Raw genomic sequence first — 18,249 nt, 5'->3', positions numbered from 1 at the left:
ATGTACTTAGGCTTCTGTAATGACATACTGCAAAGCTATGAGACAGATAATAGAGGAGTTTTAAGATATTACATATTCTTGGTTTTCTCTTACTGTTTATTCTAATCTACCTTGCAGTTGTGTAATGGAGGAAATTCCTTCTTTGGTATATCATACTCTGTTTAAGTAGAATCAAACACCTCTCTCTTCTGCACCTCCCCCTCCTTGAGAAGAAGCCAGGGCTGGGAAAGATGCTGCTTTGATTCTTATCTTGGTACAGTAAGATCCTGTGAGCTGCTGCAAGAGGGAAGCTACAGCATTTACTCAGAGCATTCCCAGCTCATGTTAAACTCTCTTCTGGGGCTGTATGGGAGCTTTGGGAGTCAGCTGGCAGGGCAGCACATTCTGTGCTCTTTTCAAAATGGATTAATTCAGATGCCATGGTTTAAAAATAAAACAACGTGGCTTAGGTGGTAAAATTTCAGTTCATAGCGAAACATGAATTTCTTATAACACACTTGTGTGACTCAGTTTCCATGAATTAGACTTCGTTGGAGTTCTATGCTTTTCCAGTATTGAGAATCATGGGGTTTTTTGGGGTGGGGGGCAGGAATCATCTCCTTCCTTTTGTCTGATTTCCTTCTGATTCCAAATGCTTGCCTGAAAAATCCTCCTTGAAAAGCTGTAGTCAGCTTTCTAAATAATTTTCACTGGTTTTCTAAAAAGTATTTTTCAGAGCTTTTTCTTCTGTCAAAACTGGCAACGTATTTTGCTGTGCATGATGCAAACATAGACATGTTCTGCAGAGGTTGTTCATACATAGCTTGAGGGCTCTCAAAGTGCTTCTGGTGATCCTCTTTCAGGTGTGAAATGTTTAGAATGAAGTAATTTATTATATATTAATTCTGGTTAACCAGGCATGATTTGAGATTTTCACAGTCTGCAAGAAATTAAGTATTCATTAACATTTAAAGCCATTAGATGACACAGTTGAGCAATAAATGATTCATTTAATCCCTGTTAAAGTAAATGTGCGTTGAAGTTTCTGACTAGAAGATAAGTGGTGGTTGTGGTTGTTTTCAATTATTTTCCTCATCCTTGCTTTATTTATTCTGTGCACTTCATTGACTTGTCTTTCTCTCTCTTTTCCTGAAACAGAAGAAGAAGAAGTGGAAAATTTTGATGTTTCCAGTCTGCCTGAAGAAGTGCTGCAGAACATAGAGGCTGACAGTTACTGGTGCATGAGCAAGTTGCTTGATGGCATTCAGGTAAATTGATTTTTTCTGTCTGTAAGTAGTGGAGTTAACTGATTAATGTCATGGCTTTGAACTACTTTAAGGTTGTTAAGAAAGAGTACATCTATGAAAAACAGGGGAGAAGTAGGTTTTCGCATTGGAGAAATCTGCTGCAAGTTTGGCATAGTGTTAAGAAAGGAAAAGGAAAAAAAAATTGTGCAACTTCTTTTCATCAAAATGTCTGCATGTTTCATTGTAGTATGATGTTCTAGAGCAGAGTTGAAATCTCCAATTCCAGAGGCATGTTGTGCACCTCAGTCACCAAGCATGGAGAATGTTTGCTCAAGTCTCCAAGTAAAATGGTCTCACTGAGGTGATGAAAAGCTGGCTTGTTTATTCATTTTTAAGTCATTAATATAGCAACCTATAAACAATTACTGTCTTAATAGTTCCTGAAATTATCTTCATATTTTTAAAACATCCATTTAAAACTTGATACTTAGGCTACTTCATTGAGTGTTTGAATTTTTTCTATGTGGAGAAGCTATAAATGTGGGCACAATTTTCTGTTAAGTGCAGCAAGTTACAGACTAAGAACAGTGGATTTGTGTGTACACGTTCGCATTTGTCGGCATATAATTTTATGAAGATTAGAAGGATCTACAAGAAATAGTAAATATGTAGCTGAACATCTTGCATTTAGGTGAGGGAGGAATCCATACAATCTACCATAGATTAAATGGGAGTCCAAACATCTGTATTTGATATTTAGTGTATTAAAACACTACAGTGCTGTAACACTGATGCACCATAAAGTAGAAACTTTGGACTTTTCAGTTTAAAAAAAAGTTACCTGAATTAAATTTTATAGACTTTGTGTTGCAATAGGCATCAAATAGTATTTATCTAATATCTGTTTTTCAGATCTGTGTCATTTGAGATAAACATTTTGAATCTTGCTAGAAAGGAAAAGTAATCTAATTTTGTAAACTTAGAATATATGCACCAAAATAAGTCATTGTGAATTCCTGCATTACGATGGGACCAAAATTGACCTTTGCTAGAAATGTGAAAGTTTCTGAAAGGTGATGATTTCTATTTTGCACTGGCAACAAAGAATTGTTTTTAGTGATGTTTGGTAGGCAGATGTTTGCAGTCAGGGTTCATTTGCTGCTTTCAGTGAGCTGATTAGAAAATAAATTACAGTTACAAATATTGAGCAGATTGCTGCTTCTTCTTTTCTTTTTTTATGTTGATACCTTCTCTTTCTGATTATTCCCTGCTTTCAAATGAGCTACTTGTATAGTGTAGAGGATCTTTTCTGTGAAATTGTTTCAGTATTATTTTGCTGACAATACAAATTGTTACAGGGATAGAAAAACTTTGGTTGATTTATTCCTAACATTCTCTTAAAAGATGAGGTGATGGACAAGTTCTTCTACTGTATTTATGTCGTGGTTTAACCCCAGCCAGCAACTAAGCACCACGCAGACGCTTGCTCACTCCCCCCGCCTGGTGGGATGGGGGACAGAATGGAAAAGAAAAAAAAACCTCATGGGTTGAGATAAAGACAGTTTAATAGGACAGAAAGGAAGGAAAAATAATGATAATAATATGACAATAGTAATACTAAAATCATTAGAATATACAAAACAAATGATGCACAATGCAATTGCTTACCACTCGCCGACTGATGCCCAGTTAGTTCCCGAGCAGCGATCCACCCCTCCCGGCCAGCTCCCTCCAGTTTATATACTGGGCATGATGTCATATGGTATGGAATATTCCTTTGGCCAGTTTGGGTCAGCTGTCCTGGCTGTGTCCCCTCCCAGCTTCTTGTGCCCCTCCAGCCTTCTTGCAGGCTGGGCATGAGAAGCTGAAAAATCCTTGACTTAATTGTTGCTAAGTAGTGTTTATACTAAAAACATCAATGTGTTATCAACCTTATTTTCCTACTAAATCCAAAACATAACATTATACCAGCTACTAGGAAGAAAATTAACTCTATCCCACCCGAAACCAGGACAACTTATTAGATTCAATCCTTTTGATAAGTCCCATGTAACTTTATTTGTTTTGAAATGCTTTGGACAAATGCTTGAAAATTTGAGGTTTTGTTTCTCCAAGTGGTTTTAATGTAGCAAAGACGCTGGAGATTGAATTTACATGTGTGGAAAATGGCTATCCTCCAATCATTAATAAATCATCATAAAATGTGAATAACCATAAAAATTCCTATGAATTGAAGCTGTACTTTTCAGTGAAACTAAATTAATGTTTTCCAGATTCTTTATTTTGATGGCATTTTTTTGACAGATATTTCTTTCCTTATGGTACTTAGTATTTTTAGAAGTGCTTTAACATATTCTTGCCTATGACTTATGTTTTAATATGAATGTTTCATTGGCTAAGGCATGTTGGCTAAGGCATATTGTGAATTTAAACTTGTAACAGAGATCATTTTTGACAAAACTGTTATAAAATTAAGTCAACAAACAGTCTTTAACTTCTTTGAAGGTATTTTAAGTGTGTTTCTCCTGGTTAAAGGTCAAATGAGTAGTAGCTCAATGTTTTGTGTAGCATTGTTGAAAAGCATAGTTGTCTTATGTTGATTCCTGTAAAAAAATGCTGGTTTGCATTTAAAAATATTTGTTCACTTATCAAAAATATGTGAAAACGTATAAAGAAAAAGAGTAAGACCTTGGAATCTACTTGAAAGGAAGAAAGCCAGGTAAAGAAATGCAAGCCCTCCAACTGTTTTACCTGTTCCTGGAACATCTTCTGTCACAGGCCTGCTGCTCTGTTTTTTTTCTAGAAAAGGAAGTTCAGAAATTACATCATTTCTCCTTAAAATTCTGTTTTCATACGAAACCATCGAGTACTGATAAGCAAAATATTGAAACTAATTGCAATGGAATTACAATTTTAAGCTCTTACACAAATGGAATGGTTATCAATTGGATGTATTCAAGGATGCACTCATCTATCAAAAGCAGGCTTGAAAGATTATGCTAGTGGTGTGACTAATGATGTTACAGTTAATTCAGTGCAACTGCAGAGTGCTGCTGAAATGAAAGGGTTTGCTTGGTTTTTTTCTCCCATTCTCCTGTTCTGGTTCGGTTCTGTGTTGATACCACTTTACTTGTCAGATAGAACAGTCATACAGTTGCAGGTTGAGTTTGTTGGGAGAACTAACCCAATAAGAAATTGGCTCATTGAAAGGAAGAGGATAAAAAACCACAGAGAATAAAGATTGTTTTACGGAAGGGATGCCATCCAGAGGGACCTTGACAGGCTTGAGGAGTGGGCACGTGTGAACCTCATGAAGTCAACAACGCCAAGTGCAAGGTCTTGCACCTGGGTCAGGGCAATCCCCAATATCAATACAGATTGGAGGATGAATGGATTGGGAGCAGCCCTGTGGAGAAGGACTTGGGGGTACTGGTGGACAAAAAATTGGACATGAGCCGGCAATGTGCGCTTGCAGCCCAGAAAGCCAATCGTATCCTGGGCCGCATCAAAAGAAGCGTGGCCAGCAGGTCGAGGGAGGTGATTCTGCCCCTCTACTCCGCTCAGGTGAGACCCCACCTGGAGTACTGCATCCAGTTCAGGAGATCCCAGCACAGGAAAGACATGGACCTGTTGGAGCGGGTCCAGAGGAGGGCCATGAAAATGATCAGAGGGCTGGAACACCTCTCCTATGAAGAAAGGCTGAGAGAGTTGGGGTTGTTCAGCCTGGAGAAGAGAAGGCTCCAAGGAGACCTTATTGCAGCCTTTCCATACTTAAAGGGGGCTCATAAGAAAGATGGAGAGAGACTTTTTACCAGGGCCTGTAGGGACAGGACAAGGGGCAACGGTTTTAAACTGAAAGAGGGTAGATTTAGATTGGACATAAGGAATACATTTTTTATGATGAATCAGCCCAGAAAAGTTGTGGATGCTCCATCCCTGGAAGTGTTCAAGGTCAGGTTTGATGTGGCTTTAAGCAACCAAATCTAGTGAAAGATGTCCCTGCCCATGGTGGGATGTTGGACTAGATGATCTTTAAAGGTCCCTTCCGACCCAAACCATTGTATGATTCTGTGATTCTAACTGAACTGAATTCTGGGTGCACAATCACCAAATCCACTGGCAGAGGGCAAGAACTAGATGGGGAAGGGTTAGGTAGGACCTGGAGTCATTAAACTTAAGGTCAAATCATGCCCCAAATTGCATAAGCTGATTTACATCAAATTGTAATAATCCTATGCTCTTGTCTGCACCTGAATGTTTATTCTTGTCTATCCCTTGCTGAGTGCTACCTGTTGTGAGCTGATTCACAGAGCTGAACTGCCTGACAACACAAGAAAACAAAAAAGCACTGATTGGTTTAAGGGGTGAACACCTTGAATAGGTACCATAGCAAAGAAATGAGTAGAACTACACAGCAGAGCGAAGGCAGGATCATGACAGCTAGGACATAGATTTACTTTAACAGCTGTAGATTCTCAACTTACCAAGCTTGTTGCCAATATGCAGTAGTCTAGATGATCTGCTTAAGTCTCTCTACTTGTCAAGAAAGTTGCTGCTGATTGTTTCTTGGAAATAATAATTAAATTAGTTCTTACTGCTCCCTTAGTGTTTTCCATATGATCTGCTATAGATAATGGAATGTCTTTACAGACAACCAGGAAAAACTGCTTCTCTCTCACAAAGCCACAAAACCAGATAACATAAAACCACAAAACCAAAGGAGAATCCCAAACAAGATTAGTGCTATTACGTTTCCTTTTTTCTGTGAAAATATGTCATAAGAGACTCATGTGTCACTACTGATAATTTGTCTGAGACGTCTGAATAAACCATACAAGGATTTGAGGACTATGTGACATGTGGTGATAACTGCAATCTAAGAATCTCTGCAGAAAGTTTCCATGAATTTATTCATCAATATAGGCTTCCATTTGATGTTGACCTACTAGTATTGGATAAGTTTAAAGCGTGTACTTTGATAACGATTAGGGTTCTGTTGTGAAATTTTTGACTAATACGAGCGAGATACTTTTTTTGTGTGTGTGTGTGTGTCTTTCCAACGCATAAGAGTGTAATGGAATAATGATTGTATTTGTATCCCTTTATTATTCTTAACAGAAAACTCATTTATTTTTCCAGCCCATCCCGACTATCTCATTTTCTTGATTCCAGAATTGTCAAAGGTGTTATTAAGAAATATGTATTTCTTGGTCGAGTTTTGTTACAGATAGTATCTATTATTTCTCCTTTCCTCACTCATCTTACCCCCCCTCCCTTCTTTATATAATGTGACTCTGTATTTTTAATATAACAGTACATCTTTGGACCACAGGGACCTATGGAATAAAAGACAGTGTTGGCATTGAGCAGCATGACAATCTCTTCCTTACATGCTTGCAGCTCTTAGCCTAGAGAGGAAATAAAAAACTTAGTCAAATCATCTGTTGCTTTAGCAGATTCACTCGTGCTGTTTTTTGGTGATCTGGGGGTTTCTATGCAAGTATGTCTTTGGCTCCAGTTAGAGAGTTTTGCAGAACTTTACCAGTAGTTAATGTTTGATATTGCTCAATAGTTCAATCTATTTTGTGTTCTCAGATTACTTTGCACCTTCTTTCTCAGTTTGTTCTCTCTAGTTATAGGCTCCTAAGTGGCTACACATGTCTCATCACAATTTGATTGAAATTTTTAAAAAATTGATTAAAATAGAAATCCAGGAGATTTTTTAAATATAAATTTGTCTCTTTCTAAGATGTCAGTTAATCTTGTAATCTGTAGCTCTATATACTGTCTTATAGCAGTGAATTTTGGATGATGATATGCTCTAATGGTTTTCCTTTTCAATGCTTCATGACTATGTGCTGCAAATTTTTTCTTTAGCTTTTGTCCCAGAAAGACTATACCTCACTGCGATTTTTCTTATTTATTTCAGGAAAACAAATGAGAACTTCTAAAATCATAAGAACATAGGATAATTCTGGTAGGAAGGGGCTTCTACAGGTCATCTAGTCCAACCTCCTGCTCAAACTAGGGTCAGCTCTGAGGTCAGATCGAGTTGCTGAGGGCTTTGTCCAGTTGGGTCTTGAAACCTCCAAGGATGGAGACTGCACGATCTCTAGGCGTTAACCTGTTCCAATGCTTGATTGTCCTCATGTTGAAAAAGTTTCTCCCTATAGCCAGATGGAACACTTGTTTGTTTATGTTGCTTCTCTCTTATCCTCCCACTATTAAAAATCGAGCTCTGTCTTCTTGATAATGTAGGTTTTAGCAGGCTGCTATTAGGTGCCTCTGACGCCTTCTTTTCTTCAGGCTGAACAACCCCAGTTCCCTCAGCCTCTCACAGGGCATGTGCTCTGTACCTCTGAGCATCTTGGTGACCTTTTGCCCTTGCTCCAGTTTATTCATGCTTTTCTTGTATTGGGGTCCCTAAAACTGGATGTGGTATTCTAGATGTGGTCTTGAAATACAAGAAATTGTTTTTAAACATTAGAAAAAAAATCTTTACAGTAAAGGTGATTGAACTGTGGAACTGTTTGGTCAGAGAGCTTGTAGAGTCTTCATCCTTGGAGTTCAAAACCTGACTGCACATGGCTTTGAGCAGCTTGCTCCAGGTGACCCTGCTTTGGGCAGGGGTTGGACTTAGATGGTCACCAGAGATCCCTGCTAACCTGAGTGATTCCATAATGAGTGCTGAGTGGGGATAATCACTTCCCTTCATCTACTGGGCCGGGAGGCTGCTGGCCGCCTTTGCTGCCATTGCATACCACCAGCTCAGTCTGAGCTTGCTGTCTGTTGAGACTTCCAGGTCCTTTTCCACAGAACTCCTCCCCAGCCAGTTTGTCTCCAGACTGTATTCTTTCCAGATGCTCTAATGCTGATTTATAAAAACCTGTTTCTGAGGGGGTGTGTGGCCATGTGCAAAATATGGCTAAATAAGACCACCATTCTTGATTATTTTCAACACATTAATTGATAATTTCACATTTGTAATCTATATAACAGTGTTTTGGTGCATTCCTATTGTGAATAAGAATCATGTATTCCTAGGGTTTTTTATAGCTAGTTAATTTCCAAAACTATTTTGTCTTGCATTTCAAGTTGAACAATCAAAAGATAAAACGTTTCAGATGTCAATCTACCATGCTCATGATAAAGCTGGTTGTCTTCAGAACACTTCTAAACTGTAGATGATGCATGAGTATTTTTGCATTTTCACCTGTAGGAATAATGGCTGTGCATATGGGAAAACTCGAACTTATCCCACAAGTATTTTTTCCACTTAATTAAGTAGACATTCCCATATATCCATCGTAATTAGCTTTTTTTTTATTACTAAATCGTCCTTTATAACATTTTCCTCAATAAAGTCTCGTTAACATTCAAGTAAAAAGCTCATGCTGATCTGTGCCATCTGAAAATGTAATGTTCATGTATAAAGTAGAGTATAACTCTTCATTTTAAGTTCAAGTATAATGGTAATAAAATAACCAAAGGGGAAATATATGCATTGCATAATGATCTAACCAGATGTATTAAAAATAGCAATAAAATATTAATATCATTATTTATCAGGGCCTGGGAATTTTTAGAATAAAAGGGAGATAATTAATTTCCAGGGACTGGAGTATACTGAGGTATATATTAGCTATTTCTGTGGCTGATTAAATAGCATGATTTATGATCTGCAAAGGGAATCCTGCAAAATTCTTTCTCGCTCCTGAGTTACGGAAAGTTGTTGCTAACATGTACCTCAAGTCTGAATAATGGATGGATGGAATGCTGCTTGGAAAGCCTTTCAGAGGTCTGCAAGAACAGATAAATAGCATGAATATGAAGCTCAAATGTTGAGAAGTACCTACTGAAATAACTGACGCTAGCTCTTCTGAAAATTCTTCACAGGACCTTCCAAAGGTTTATTTTTAGGGAAAAAATAGGTCGAAGATAGCTTTCTTTGTACCTTTTCATTCTCAAGAATGAAACTCCTGCAAGACAAGTTACTTGATTATGTCTGCAATTCATTTGGGTAGCTAGTTTAGGGTTATGATAAATTGCAGATCTGTTGTCTGAGAATATGGGTTCGTTAGCCAAGATAGACAGATAGAAGGAATATGTACTGTAAGTGTCTGCATCTGTCTGTTATCTGTCTCTTGTCATGTGAACCACGTGTCTATTGCATATGTGCTTTCATGCACAGGTCAAGTTTCTGTATCACAGGTACCGCAGGGTCTACCTGTGCAAATGCAGTGATAGCTTGTCTAGGATTTCTCGGTATGCATCAGCCCAGCGCTTCTGGTAAGGTTAGCTAAATGGAGGAGGTAGTCTTTCCTCACGCTTTCCTTAGCTGAACATAGCACCGCAAATGTGGTGCGTTCAGGGAAACCGTGATATATGATATAACTGTCTCCCAGGCAGTCTTCAGAGTCTCCACTAACATCGTATAGCTGATACTGAAAGACAGTACTGCAGTTGCGCTCCAATTTCTGTATAAGCAGATCCTAATGCCAGTCAGAAATGTATGTTTTAGAAATGTGGAAGTCCTGTCAGGACTTCCTGTCAGGAATTGTCAGAAATGCTAGCAGTAGTTATTTCTGTACGTAGTTCTCTTAACGTTTGAGCTGCATATTCATGCTCTCTGTCTGTTCCTGCAGCTACTATCAGTGTAACTCCATCTGTGAGATAGAACTTCTATATGGTAATAACTGTTTAGTAATTTCCAGAAATCCAGATTGTTCATTTTATGCTAGTGTCTTGTCCAAGTTGGATCCTGAGAAAGACAAAACATGGTGGTTTTTTTCTTGAAGCTACGACTATTCTAAGGAAAAACAGTGGATTGCTTGATCAGAATTGTGTTTTAAAACACTTATAAAAGTAACAGCTTTTTACTTTAGAATTAAAGTGCAAGTTGTGTTGTAAAACTTTATGAATGATAATATATATAATTATAGGGATGACTGCTGATGGTTGCAAACAGATTGCTCTGTCTTGCTGAAAGTGAGTTTATTGTTGAATGGAAACTTCTATTCTGATGAATAAACAACAGCTTGGGAATACTCTTATTCCTTTCATTATCAGTGGCTTCCATAAAGCTATTTCTAAATTATGAACAATTTTAAATTGAGATATCCAGTTTCTCAAATTTAGATATTAATTGGAAAGTCAGAAACATGAGAAATTTCATGAGAAATAGGTTCTGCGATTAGGGCAGGCATTTGTGTCTGTTCAGGATTCTAGAATGGCTTTTCTTCTGATGAGAAATGGGCAACTTCAACTTTTTTAGTAATCACTTATCAAATGGTCCCCCTAAATGATATTTTTCTGTTACTCTATCTGCATGTCATATGTGAGAATCAAATCTTCTGAAACATAAGCATGGCTACAACAGGTGCTTCTATCCAGAACCCTTTCTGTGTTCATGCTCAGATGTCTGCTTCTGTTCTTCTTACATAATCTATTGGAGCAAATACTGTTTTATGGTATTTTAAACTTAGAGTGAAGGAAAAGAAGATTCAAAGTAGAACAAGAGTCTAGAAATTTTTCTGTAAGCGGGTTTTACCTTTCTCAATTCAAAAGAATGTTCTTGCACAGAATACACATAAATTACTGTTAAGAATGAATACCATTAAGGGCAGACTTTTTTGAGGGCAAAACACATGCCGTATCATGTCATTCTGTGTGACTTTTCCAAAGGACCTTCAGATCTTCAAAGTCTTGTTTGAAGCTCCTCTTCTTAGAGTTCTTTGAAGACTTTATTAGTACCTGAAGAAAAAAAATACATTTTATTGAACGATGCTAGGAAGTTAATAAACAAGCTCAGGCAGTAGAGTTGTAACTACGAGCTGTTGGAATGTAATTAACACAATTGTTACGTTAGTCCTGTTCTTTTGATGTGACAGTAATTAAAGCGTGTCTGCTATTGTCTGTTCAAAACTTGGAATAGTTAAAATGTAAAAAAAGCATATCTGCTATGGTCTTCCTGTATGGCTCTGAGTAGATCTAGTCTGAGCAGCTCAGGACTGTATCATGGTTGTTGATGATCTGGCCTCAGACAGATTGTTTCAAAGTAGATCCTGAAAGTCTTGATGTACCAAAACCTGAGATTAAAAATGTCAACATTTTAGATTTTTGGAATAAATGATCCTTCAAACTTGTCTACACTGAGACTGTCATTAACAGTGAGCCTGAGTCATATAGCATCAGTGTCTACTTTGCAAAGTATAAATTGTACTTTGATTTAGAAGAATTGCAATTAAATCTATTGTTTGTGATATCACTAAACTGTATAGTAGGAGTATGCCACAACAGTAAGCTTTACATGAAAATTGCTGAGTTTGGACTAGTGCCTGTCCATGAGAGATCTTTTGGGACTCTCCTGAAATTTCTAGTGGCTTGCTTGGTTACTGGAGGACTTATTCCTCCCCATCCATTTGAGAAGATTGAATGCATCGCTAGGATACTATGCATCAGGATGCCTAGTAAGAATTTCAGAGGCAATTGCTAACTCTGCTCGATTTGAAATATGTCTGTGATTACCTCCTGTGAGGGTCTCTGGTAATGGGTAAACAAGATTATCAATGCTCAAAACTGCTTTGGTATGAGAGGAATGGAATGAGGTGGATATGACATCAGATTTTGAAAATGATTTCAAGGGGATTCAGGAGAGCACAGACAATTAGACTTGCACATCAGGAAAGTTTGTAGAAAGTGTAAAAATAAATAGAATTAATGGTTAAAGGATAAGGCCGTAACTCCTGTAAAGCACCACAAATCTGGCAGCTTTTGCAAGGAATCAGTGAGCCTGTGAACAACTGTACTGTTTAATTACATTTCCAAAATGCATTTTGATAAAGTCCTTTACCAGAAGTTCATAAATAAGCTAAGCATCCATGGTAGAAGCATTACCTGTTACCACGTAGGGAGGAGAAGGGTTTATGTAGGTAGTCCTCAAAAGAGAAAACATCACTTTGCTACTTCTAAAACCTAAAATGAGCTTGTGCTTGGTATGCTGTATGCTGTTCTAATCCCTTCTGTCCATCCCATTTTGAAATGATGGATTGAAAGTTAAAAAAAAAGTAATAACGGAGCAAGATAAGTGTGATCAAAGGTATGGAACAGTTTCTGGGTGATGGATTATTTTCTACAGCTTGGATGATTTAGCTAAGTGGAGGAATGTAACAGAAGTCTTTAAAATGATGAGCTGCATGAACAAGGTTAATAGGGAGTAGTTGCTTTCCGTCTCTTCTGATGCAAGACCTAGATAGTATCTCGTAATACTGTTGAGTGATAGGCTTAAAAAAAAAGAGTGGTTGAGTAACTAAGCTGCGGGGCTACTTGTCAAAAGATGAAAAACATTTTTACATGGGTTTAGAACCTGAACAGTTTGAAGTTTGGTTGAAGAAAAATCTTTAAACAACTTCAATTACCAAGATACCACCTTGAGTTAGGGAAGTCTCAACGCTGCAAACAGGAAACTGAAAGAATGCTGCAGGCATATCACTGCGGGCTTATTTTGCTCTTATCGTCCCCTGTAGTCATTTGCTGCTGACTGCTTTTAAAAGGGAAAAACCAAGGTGGTTCTTTTGTTTGGCCCAGTAGCCAATTTTAAGTTTGCAACAATAAGCCTTTGTTGGGACTTTAGGTAATAGAAAATTGAGGGCATCGGTAGGATTTATCCTGAGGACTGTAGTTTTTCTTCAGGACAGGTGTCTTCAGAAGCTCTTAAGGAGCCTCTCTCTCTTTGGAAGCCAGTAACGCAGTTTTCTAGCCTGTCACTGAGAGTAAAATTTTCAGGAAGAGAGCAAATCTATTTGTAATTGGTTCTGAATACTTACATAAAAGGCATTGTTTTCTGTGTTTTAGATGAAATATACTGTGCTATCAGTATGCTTCAGAATAAAAATACTTTATCTTCTACCTAAAATTTACAGCATCAGCTTATGGGATTGTAAGTGTCCATATTTATGATTTCTAGCTCTTACCCAGATTTGAACTGTTGTCTGGCCTATGCCATAATCTGAAAATATACCCTGAGGACTTCTTTTATTGCTACTTTAACAGTTTCTGTAATTTATAATACATCCACTTGTGTAAAACTGAAGTTTGATTACATAGCCCAGTAGAAGATTGGGTCTTTGATTCTGAGACTATTATAACACGAGAATCAGTACCTACTTTTTAATAAGATGTTGCTTTTTCCATCCTGTTATGTAGGAATAAATAAGGTACTGTTTTCTGTGTAGAAAATTTTGGGCTGCAACGCTTTGTAAGTCTCTTTCCTACTGCTTAGGAAATTTTAAGTTTTCGAAAGTCAGGCTTAATAATGACAAAGGTTGAAAGATCTTTTCTTTTAAAGGAGGTATCTTGGAGTAATTATGGAACGTGCTATGGAATATGTGCAAATAGCATACTCCAGCACACTTGTGTGTGTATTCTTGTGCATGCGCACTCTCTCTTTCCTGAACTGTATTTAAGATTGAATTTACATTATAATCTCCAGCTTCAAGAAGCATTTTTGGTAAACTGTGCCTGCCATTGGTAGTGTTAATATACATGTTGGCTGTCATCATCTAAGTGTCATGCTTCCCTCCCACCTGCCCCCACCTTTTCACATAACTTTGAGAGCAAGGTGAACCAAGATTTTTAATAGGAGTTTGCTTAGAGAATTCACAAATATGTGAATGAAGTACTTATTTAAGTTCAAAAAATACAGTTGAGAAGATCCCTGTCTGACATAGTGAGATAAATATACAACTTCAGAAAGCTTTTTTTTCTTTCAGTTGTCTTTTGTTCATGTGATAATATACTTGAACATACCTAAATTGACGTATAGGAATTCTTAAACGTATGTCAGTAGAGACAATAGATGTCTAGGTATGCTATATACAGATTGCTTAATGTATCCTTTATATTTAAAAGCTCTGATCAGATTGATAAAACGTTATTAAAAACAAACAAACAACACATGAAGACTTTGTCAAAACTTTCCATTTGCTTCTGTAAATGGTTCTGATATTTTCATCAGTACATTTTTGGTGAACAGCTTGTGTGACCTGAGAAGATGAGAAGCACTGTGCCTATACTTGTGCTTGGCTGCAGTCATTATTGTCAAATTATTGACAGTGTTTTTTCTTTTCAGTTTGACTGGCTCTATTTCTCCTTCTCTGATGACATAAAAGGTTGTTTTCCTTTACTCTTCAGCTTTCTTCTTCTATTAAAATTATCCTGTCATCACCTATTTAAAGAAGATGATGGGGGACTTTGTTTAGCTAAAGCCTGCAAAGTCTGAATTTTCAAAATAGAAAGTATTCCTGATAACATTAACTGTAATAAAGGTCATATGTGCAATATATTAAGTAGTGCAGTAAGGTTCTGTGTCATTCAGAGGGCATTGTTTCCCCAAGGTTCTTAGCGTAGAGAGTTGCAAATTTTTTTCATTTTCTGACCCTGGGAAACAATTTTTAATACTCTGAAATTCCTTCTATATATTTTTTAATAATATAAATCAGTGCAGAATGGCAAAGGATGTAAAATGTAAAAATTTCTGATGTGTAGATAAGAAAAGTTGCATTTTGAAACTTGAAAATATTTCCTAAGGAATGAGTAGAAAAAGTAATATAGTGCGTTTTCATTTGTGTGTAAATATATAAAGTGTATATATATCTGTCTGTATATACACACAGAAGGATATATATGTATGTATATTACTTATACTTACAAATTTATTATATATAATTAATAATATGTTATTATATTTATATGTAATACTCAGTATGTATTTAATTCCTTCTGTGTATGCTTACAGCTGCCTTTGTACTTATACACCAGATGGCATTCACAAATGCTGTTTACATTCCTTTTTCCATGTGTAATTGAAATAATTGAAGAAGTCGGAAAGAAAGATTTTCAGGTTTATTACGGACTCATTGTTATGAAGTACCCGTAGTATTTTGGAAGAGATTTAAAATTAAAATAACATGGAGATATGTTGAACTTACCAAACAGTTGCTTTGGAAGTACATTTAACATGCACTTAAAAAGCATCTGTTTTCTTTTTAGCACTCCATCATAAGTTAGTAATATTTTGAACAGATAGCTGTCAGTACTGTGGCTGCGTATGGTGATTGGAAATGGAGTATATTTGTTACAATATGCATCAGAGTGACTAATAAGAATTTCATTTATATACGTGGTTGAAAATACTAGAATCTACTTTGGTATTTTGTTCCTGATAGACAAATAAAAAATGCTAGAGGTGTATGGCGTAGATACTGCAACATTTGGAGGATATTAAGAATGCAAGTAGGACCATCCTTAGTTCACTCGATATCACTTTCTCAGTGTATCCACAGAAAAGGTTACTTTAGGACTTACTTTTCAAGGTAAACACCTTTCCAAGTTATATCTAACTGTCAGCATTCAGAATAGAGCTAGCAAAATGGATGGGACTTGATACCCAGTGGTTAAACACGGTTTTAGAAACTGTGATCTCTCTCCCCTCCCCCAGCACCTCCCTCCCTCCCTCCTTCTCACCCTCCCTCCCTCTCTCCCCGCCTTCCCCTTTCTTTTTGTGAGTATGGGAGGATAGTCCCAGTTAAACTTGTTCAGTGCATTTTTTCTTTATTTTTACTTTCTAATCAACTTTCTTCCATTTAGGATTTCTCTAACCTTAAAAAAAAAATGTAAGGAATTACCTAATACGTTTTTTCATGTTTAGTGAAGGCTATAATTGAAATATTTTATTTTAAATTATAATGATTATTTTTTGAGAAAAAGTCCTGCCAGACCTAGTTGTAGTTGCAGGGCAGTGAGGTGGTTATACTAGCCTCTACAGAATAAGTACAGACTGCTAACGCAAAGATTTGGGACTGAAGCAAGTTTTGAGCCCTTGTGACATTATAAAGTCTTAACCTTCTGTATTGTAAGGTGAAACTAATTATGTGTCGGAGTCTGAACTAGATATTATAACCATTCAGCTGTGAAGTAGGTTAGCATAGTTCACTGAAAATATGTTGGAAGCTATCTGAGCAGAATGTCAAGGAATTTAGATATTGCACACCAATGCATGAATTTTTTATGTTTATCATGGATTCTGTTGTGTATTCATGCATACTTTATCATATGTGAATACTTGCTAGAAAGTGTCAAGAACAGTGGTTAGAAATATAAGGCGTTTTATGTTAACTATTTGTTGAAATTCTGTTGAGGCAAGACAATCCTGTTCTCAGTTACTTATGACTTTTCCAGAGTTTGTCTTTTGCATAATATCGATGGTCAAAGTTACACAAGGAATAAATGAGGAACTATAACAAAAATTTGCAGGACGAGTAATGAAATGTTCCTGGGAGGACCCACAACTGTGAGGGGGAATAGGTAGGATAGTTGACTACTGGAACACTTTTTTCTGCAAAAGTTAGCAGAGAACTTGTATGGGGTTTATGTGGCAAGATTTTGGTAGCAGGGGAGCTACAGAGGTGCAATGGAGGCCCCGTGTCAGACAGAGCCAGTTCCAGCCAGCTCCAAGATGGACCTGTCACTCGTCAAAGCTCAGCCCATTGGCGATGCTAGTGGTGCCTCTGTGGTAACATATTTAAGAAAGGGTAAAAAAACACTGCAGGGCAGCTGTGAGAGAGGAGTGAGAAAAAGTGAGAGGAACAGCCCTGCAGAGACCAAAGTCAGTGAAGAAGGAGGGGGAGGAGGTGCTCCAGGAGCAGAGATTCCCCTGCAGCCCGTGGGGAAGACCATGGTGAGGCAGGCTGTCCCCCTGCAGCCCATGGAGGTTAATGGTGGAGCAGATATCCACCTGCAGCCCGTGGAGGACCCCACGCTGGAGCAGGTGGAGATGCCTTGAGGGGAGCTGCAGCCTGTGGAGAGGAGCCTGCGCAGGAGCAGGCTTTCTGGCAGGACATATGGCCCGTGGGGAGAGGCAGAGGTGAATGTGATGAACTGACCACAACCCACATTCCCCGTCCCCCTGCGCCTCTTGGCGGGGAGGAGGTAGAAAAGTTGGGCGTAAAGTTGAGTCAAATTTCGAAGCTGGTATTGCCAATTAAATTGTATAATAGAGGAATTACAATCTTAACTACTGTACTTCTATATTGCCCTGAGCAATAATTCATGAGTTTCATGAGTTTGACATGTTTTTTTCTTTAACTGTGTTACTAGCTTTTTCCTCCACCTATAAGCACAAAAGGAGCAAGAATAGTAGATAACAGAATACTTTTTACGTTTACAAAGTCCTTCTCGCAGTTTCGCAAACTCCAGAAAGTCAATTACAAGTGTCATAGGAGGGAGTATGTACAGCGTTGTGTAATTAGAAGAGAGGACTGGGGGAACCAGCAAAGATCTTTCCAGTTAGATGAGTCAGCACAAGTAGAAGAGTGACTCCCAGCTGTGTTCATTTGCAGCTGAAATAACAAACAGAAAAATAAATGAATAGGCAAAAGATCAAATGTAGTGAGGAGCAAACTTACCTGTTTTCAAATCCAAGATGGCAGTTTTGGGTTGCATTTCCAGGTGTGTACAGAGTATAAATGATGCTTTGAGAAAGAAAAGAGTTTCAGATTCATAGATCACAGTTGGGAGTTGCACTACCTGGGGAGAGACTAACGATCGAAGTAGTAATGTTTTAGCTCTGTGTTGGCTTTCAGTGTTAAATACGTGAAGATACTTTTACAGAGGATCTGTTATAGATGAAATAATTGAGTACCATATTGCTGTTCTTTGAGTACAGCACTACTTCTAGAAATACCAGTTAACTTTCTTTAAATAAATAGAACAATATATAAAAATTTGGAAAAAAAAATTTGAATACAGTTTTTGTTGTTAGAGTAGGTTCTGTAAAGAAAATGAATACACTATTTCCTAAAGATGCTGTATCTTGGATATGATACATGACTAATACAGGAGTGTGTCAGACTTGTATAAAAGGTGTTGTCCCAGTGCATGAGAGAGTTTCTCTGTCCCTGAAATATGATTACAGTAGATTTGAATTCTGTGTGAGACTTTCTATTCTTTCAATTTTGATGCTTTA

At 37.5% G+C, this 18,249-nt stretch overlaps 1 protein-coding gene across 4 annotated transcripts in view; it reads left to right on the top strand.

Annotated features, from left to right (window-relative positions):
• The window catches only part of TBC1D22A (TBC1 domain family member 22A), a 202,458-nt gene that overhangs the window by 71,292 nt on the left and 112,917 nt on the right, over window positions 1–18,249 (top strand). For 3 of the 4 annotated variants that reach the window (XM_050914810.1, XM_050914805.1, XM_050914795.1), the window contains one exon: window positions 1,138–1,247. In XM_050914810.1, coding sequence (XP_050770767.1) covers window positions 1,138–1,247 — 110 coding nt within the window. The remainder of the gene's footprint in view (window positions 1–1,137; window positions 1,248–18,249) is intronic. The other variant, XM_050914797.1, reaches the window with a different exon arrangement.

Source organism: Gymnogyps californianus, chromosome 1 (assembly GCF_018139145.2).
Source record: "Gymnogyps californianus isolate 813 chromosome 1, ASM1813914v2, whole genome shotgun sequence".
NCBI classification, from domain to species: Eukaryota; Metazoa; Chordata; class Aves; order Accipitriformes; family Cathartidae; genus Gymnogyps; species Gymnogyps californianus.
This window is presented reverse-complemented; position numbering and strand designations above follow the sequence as displayed.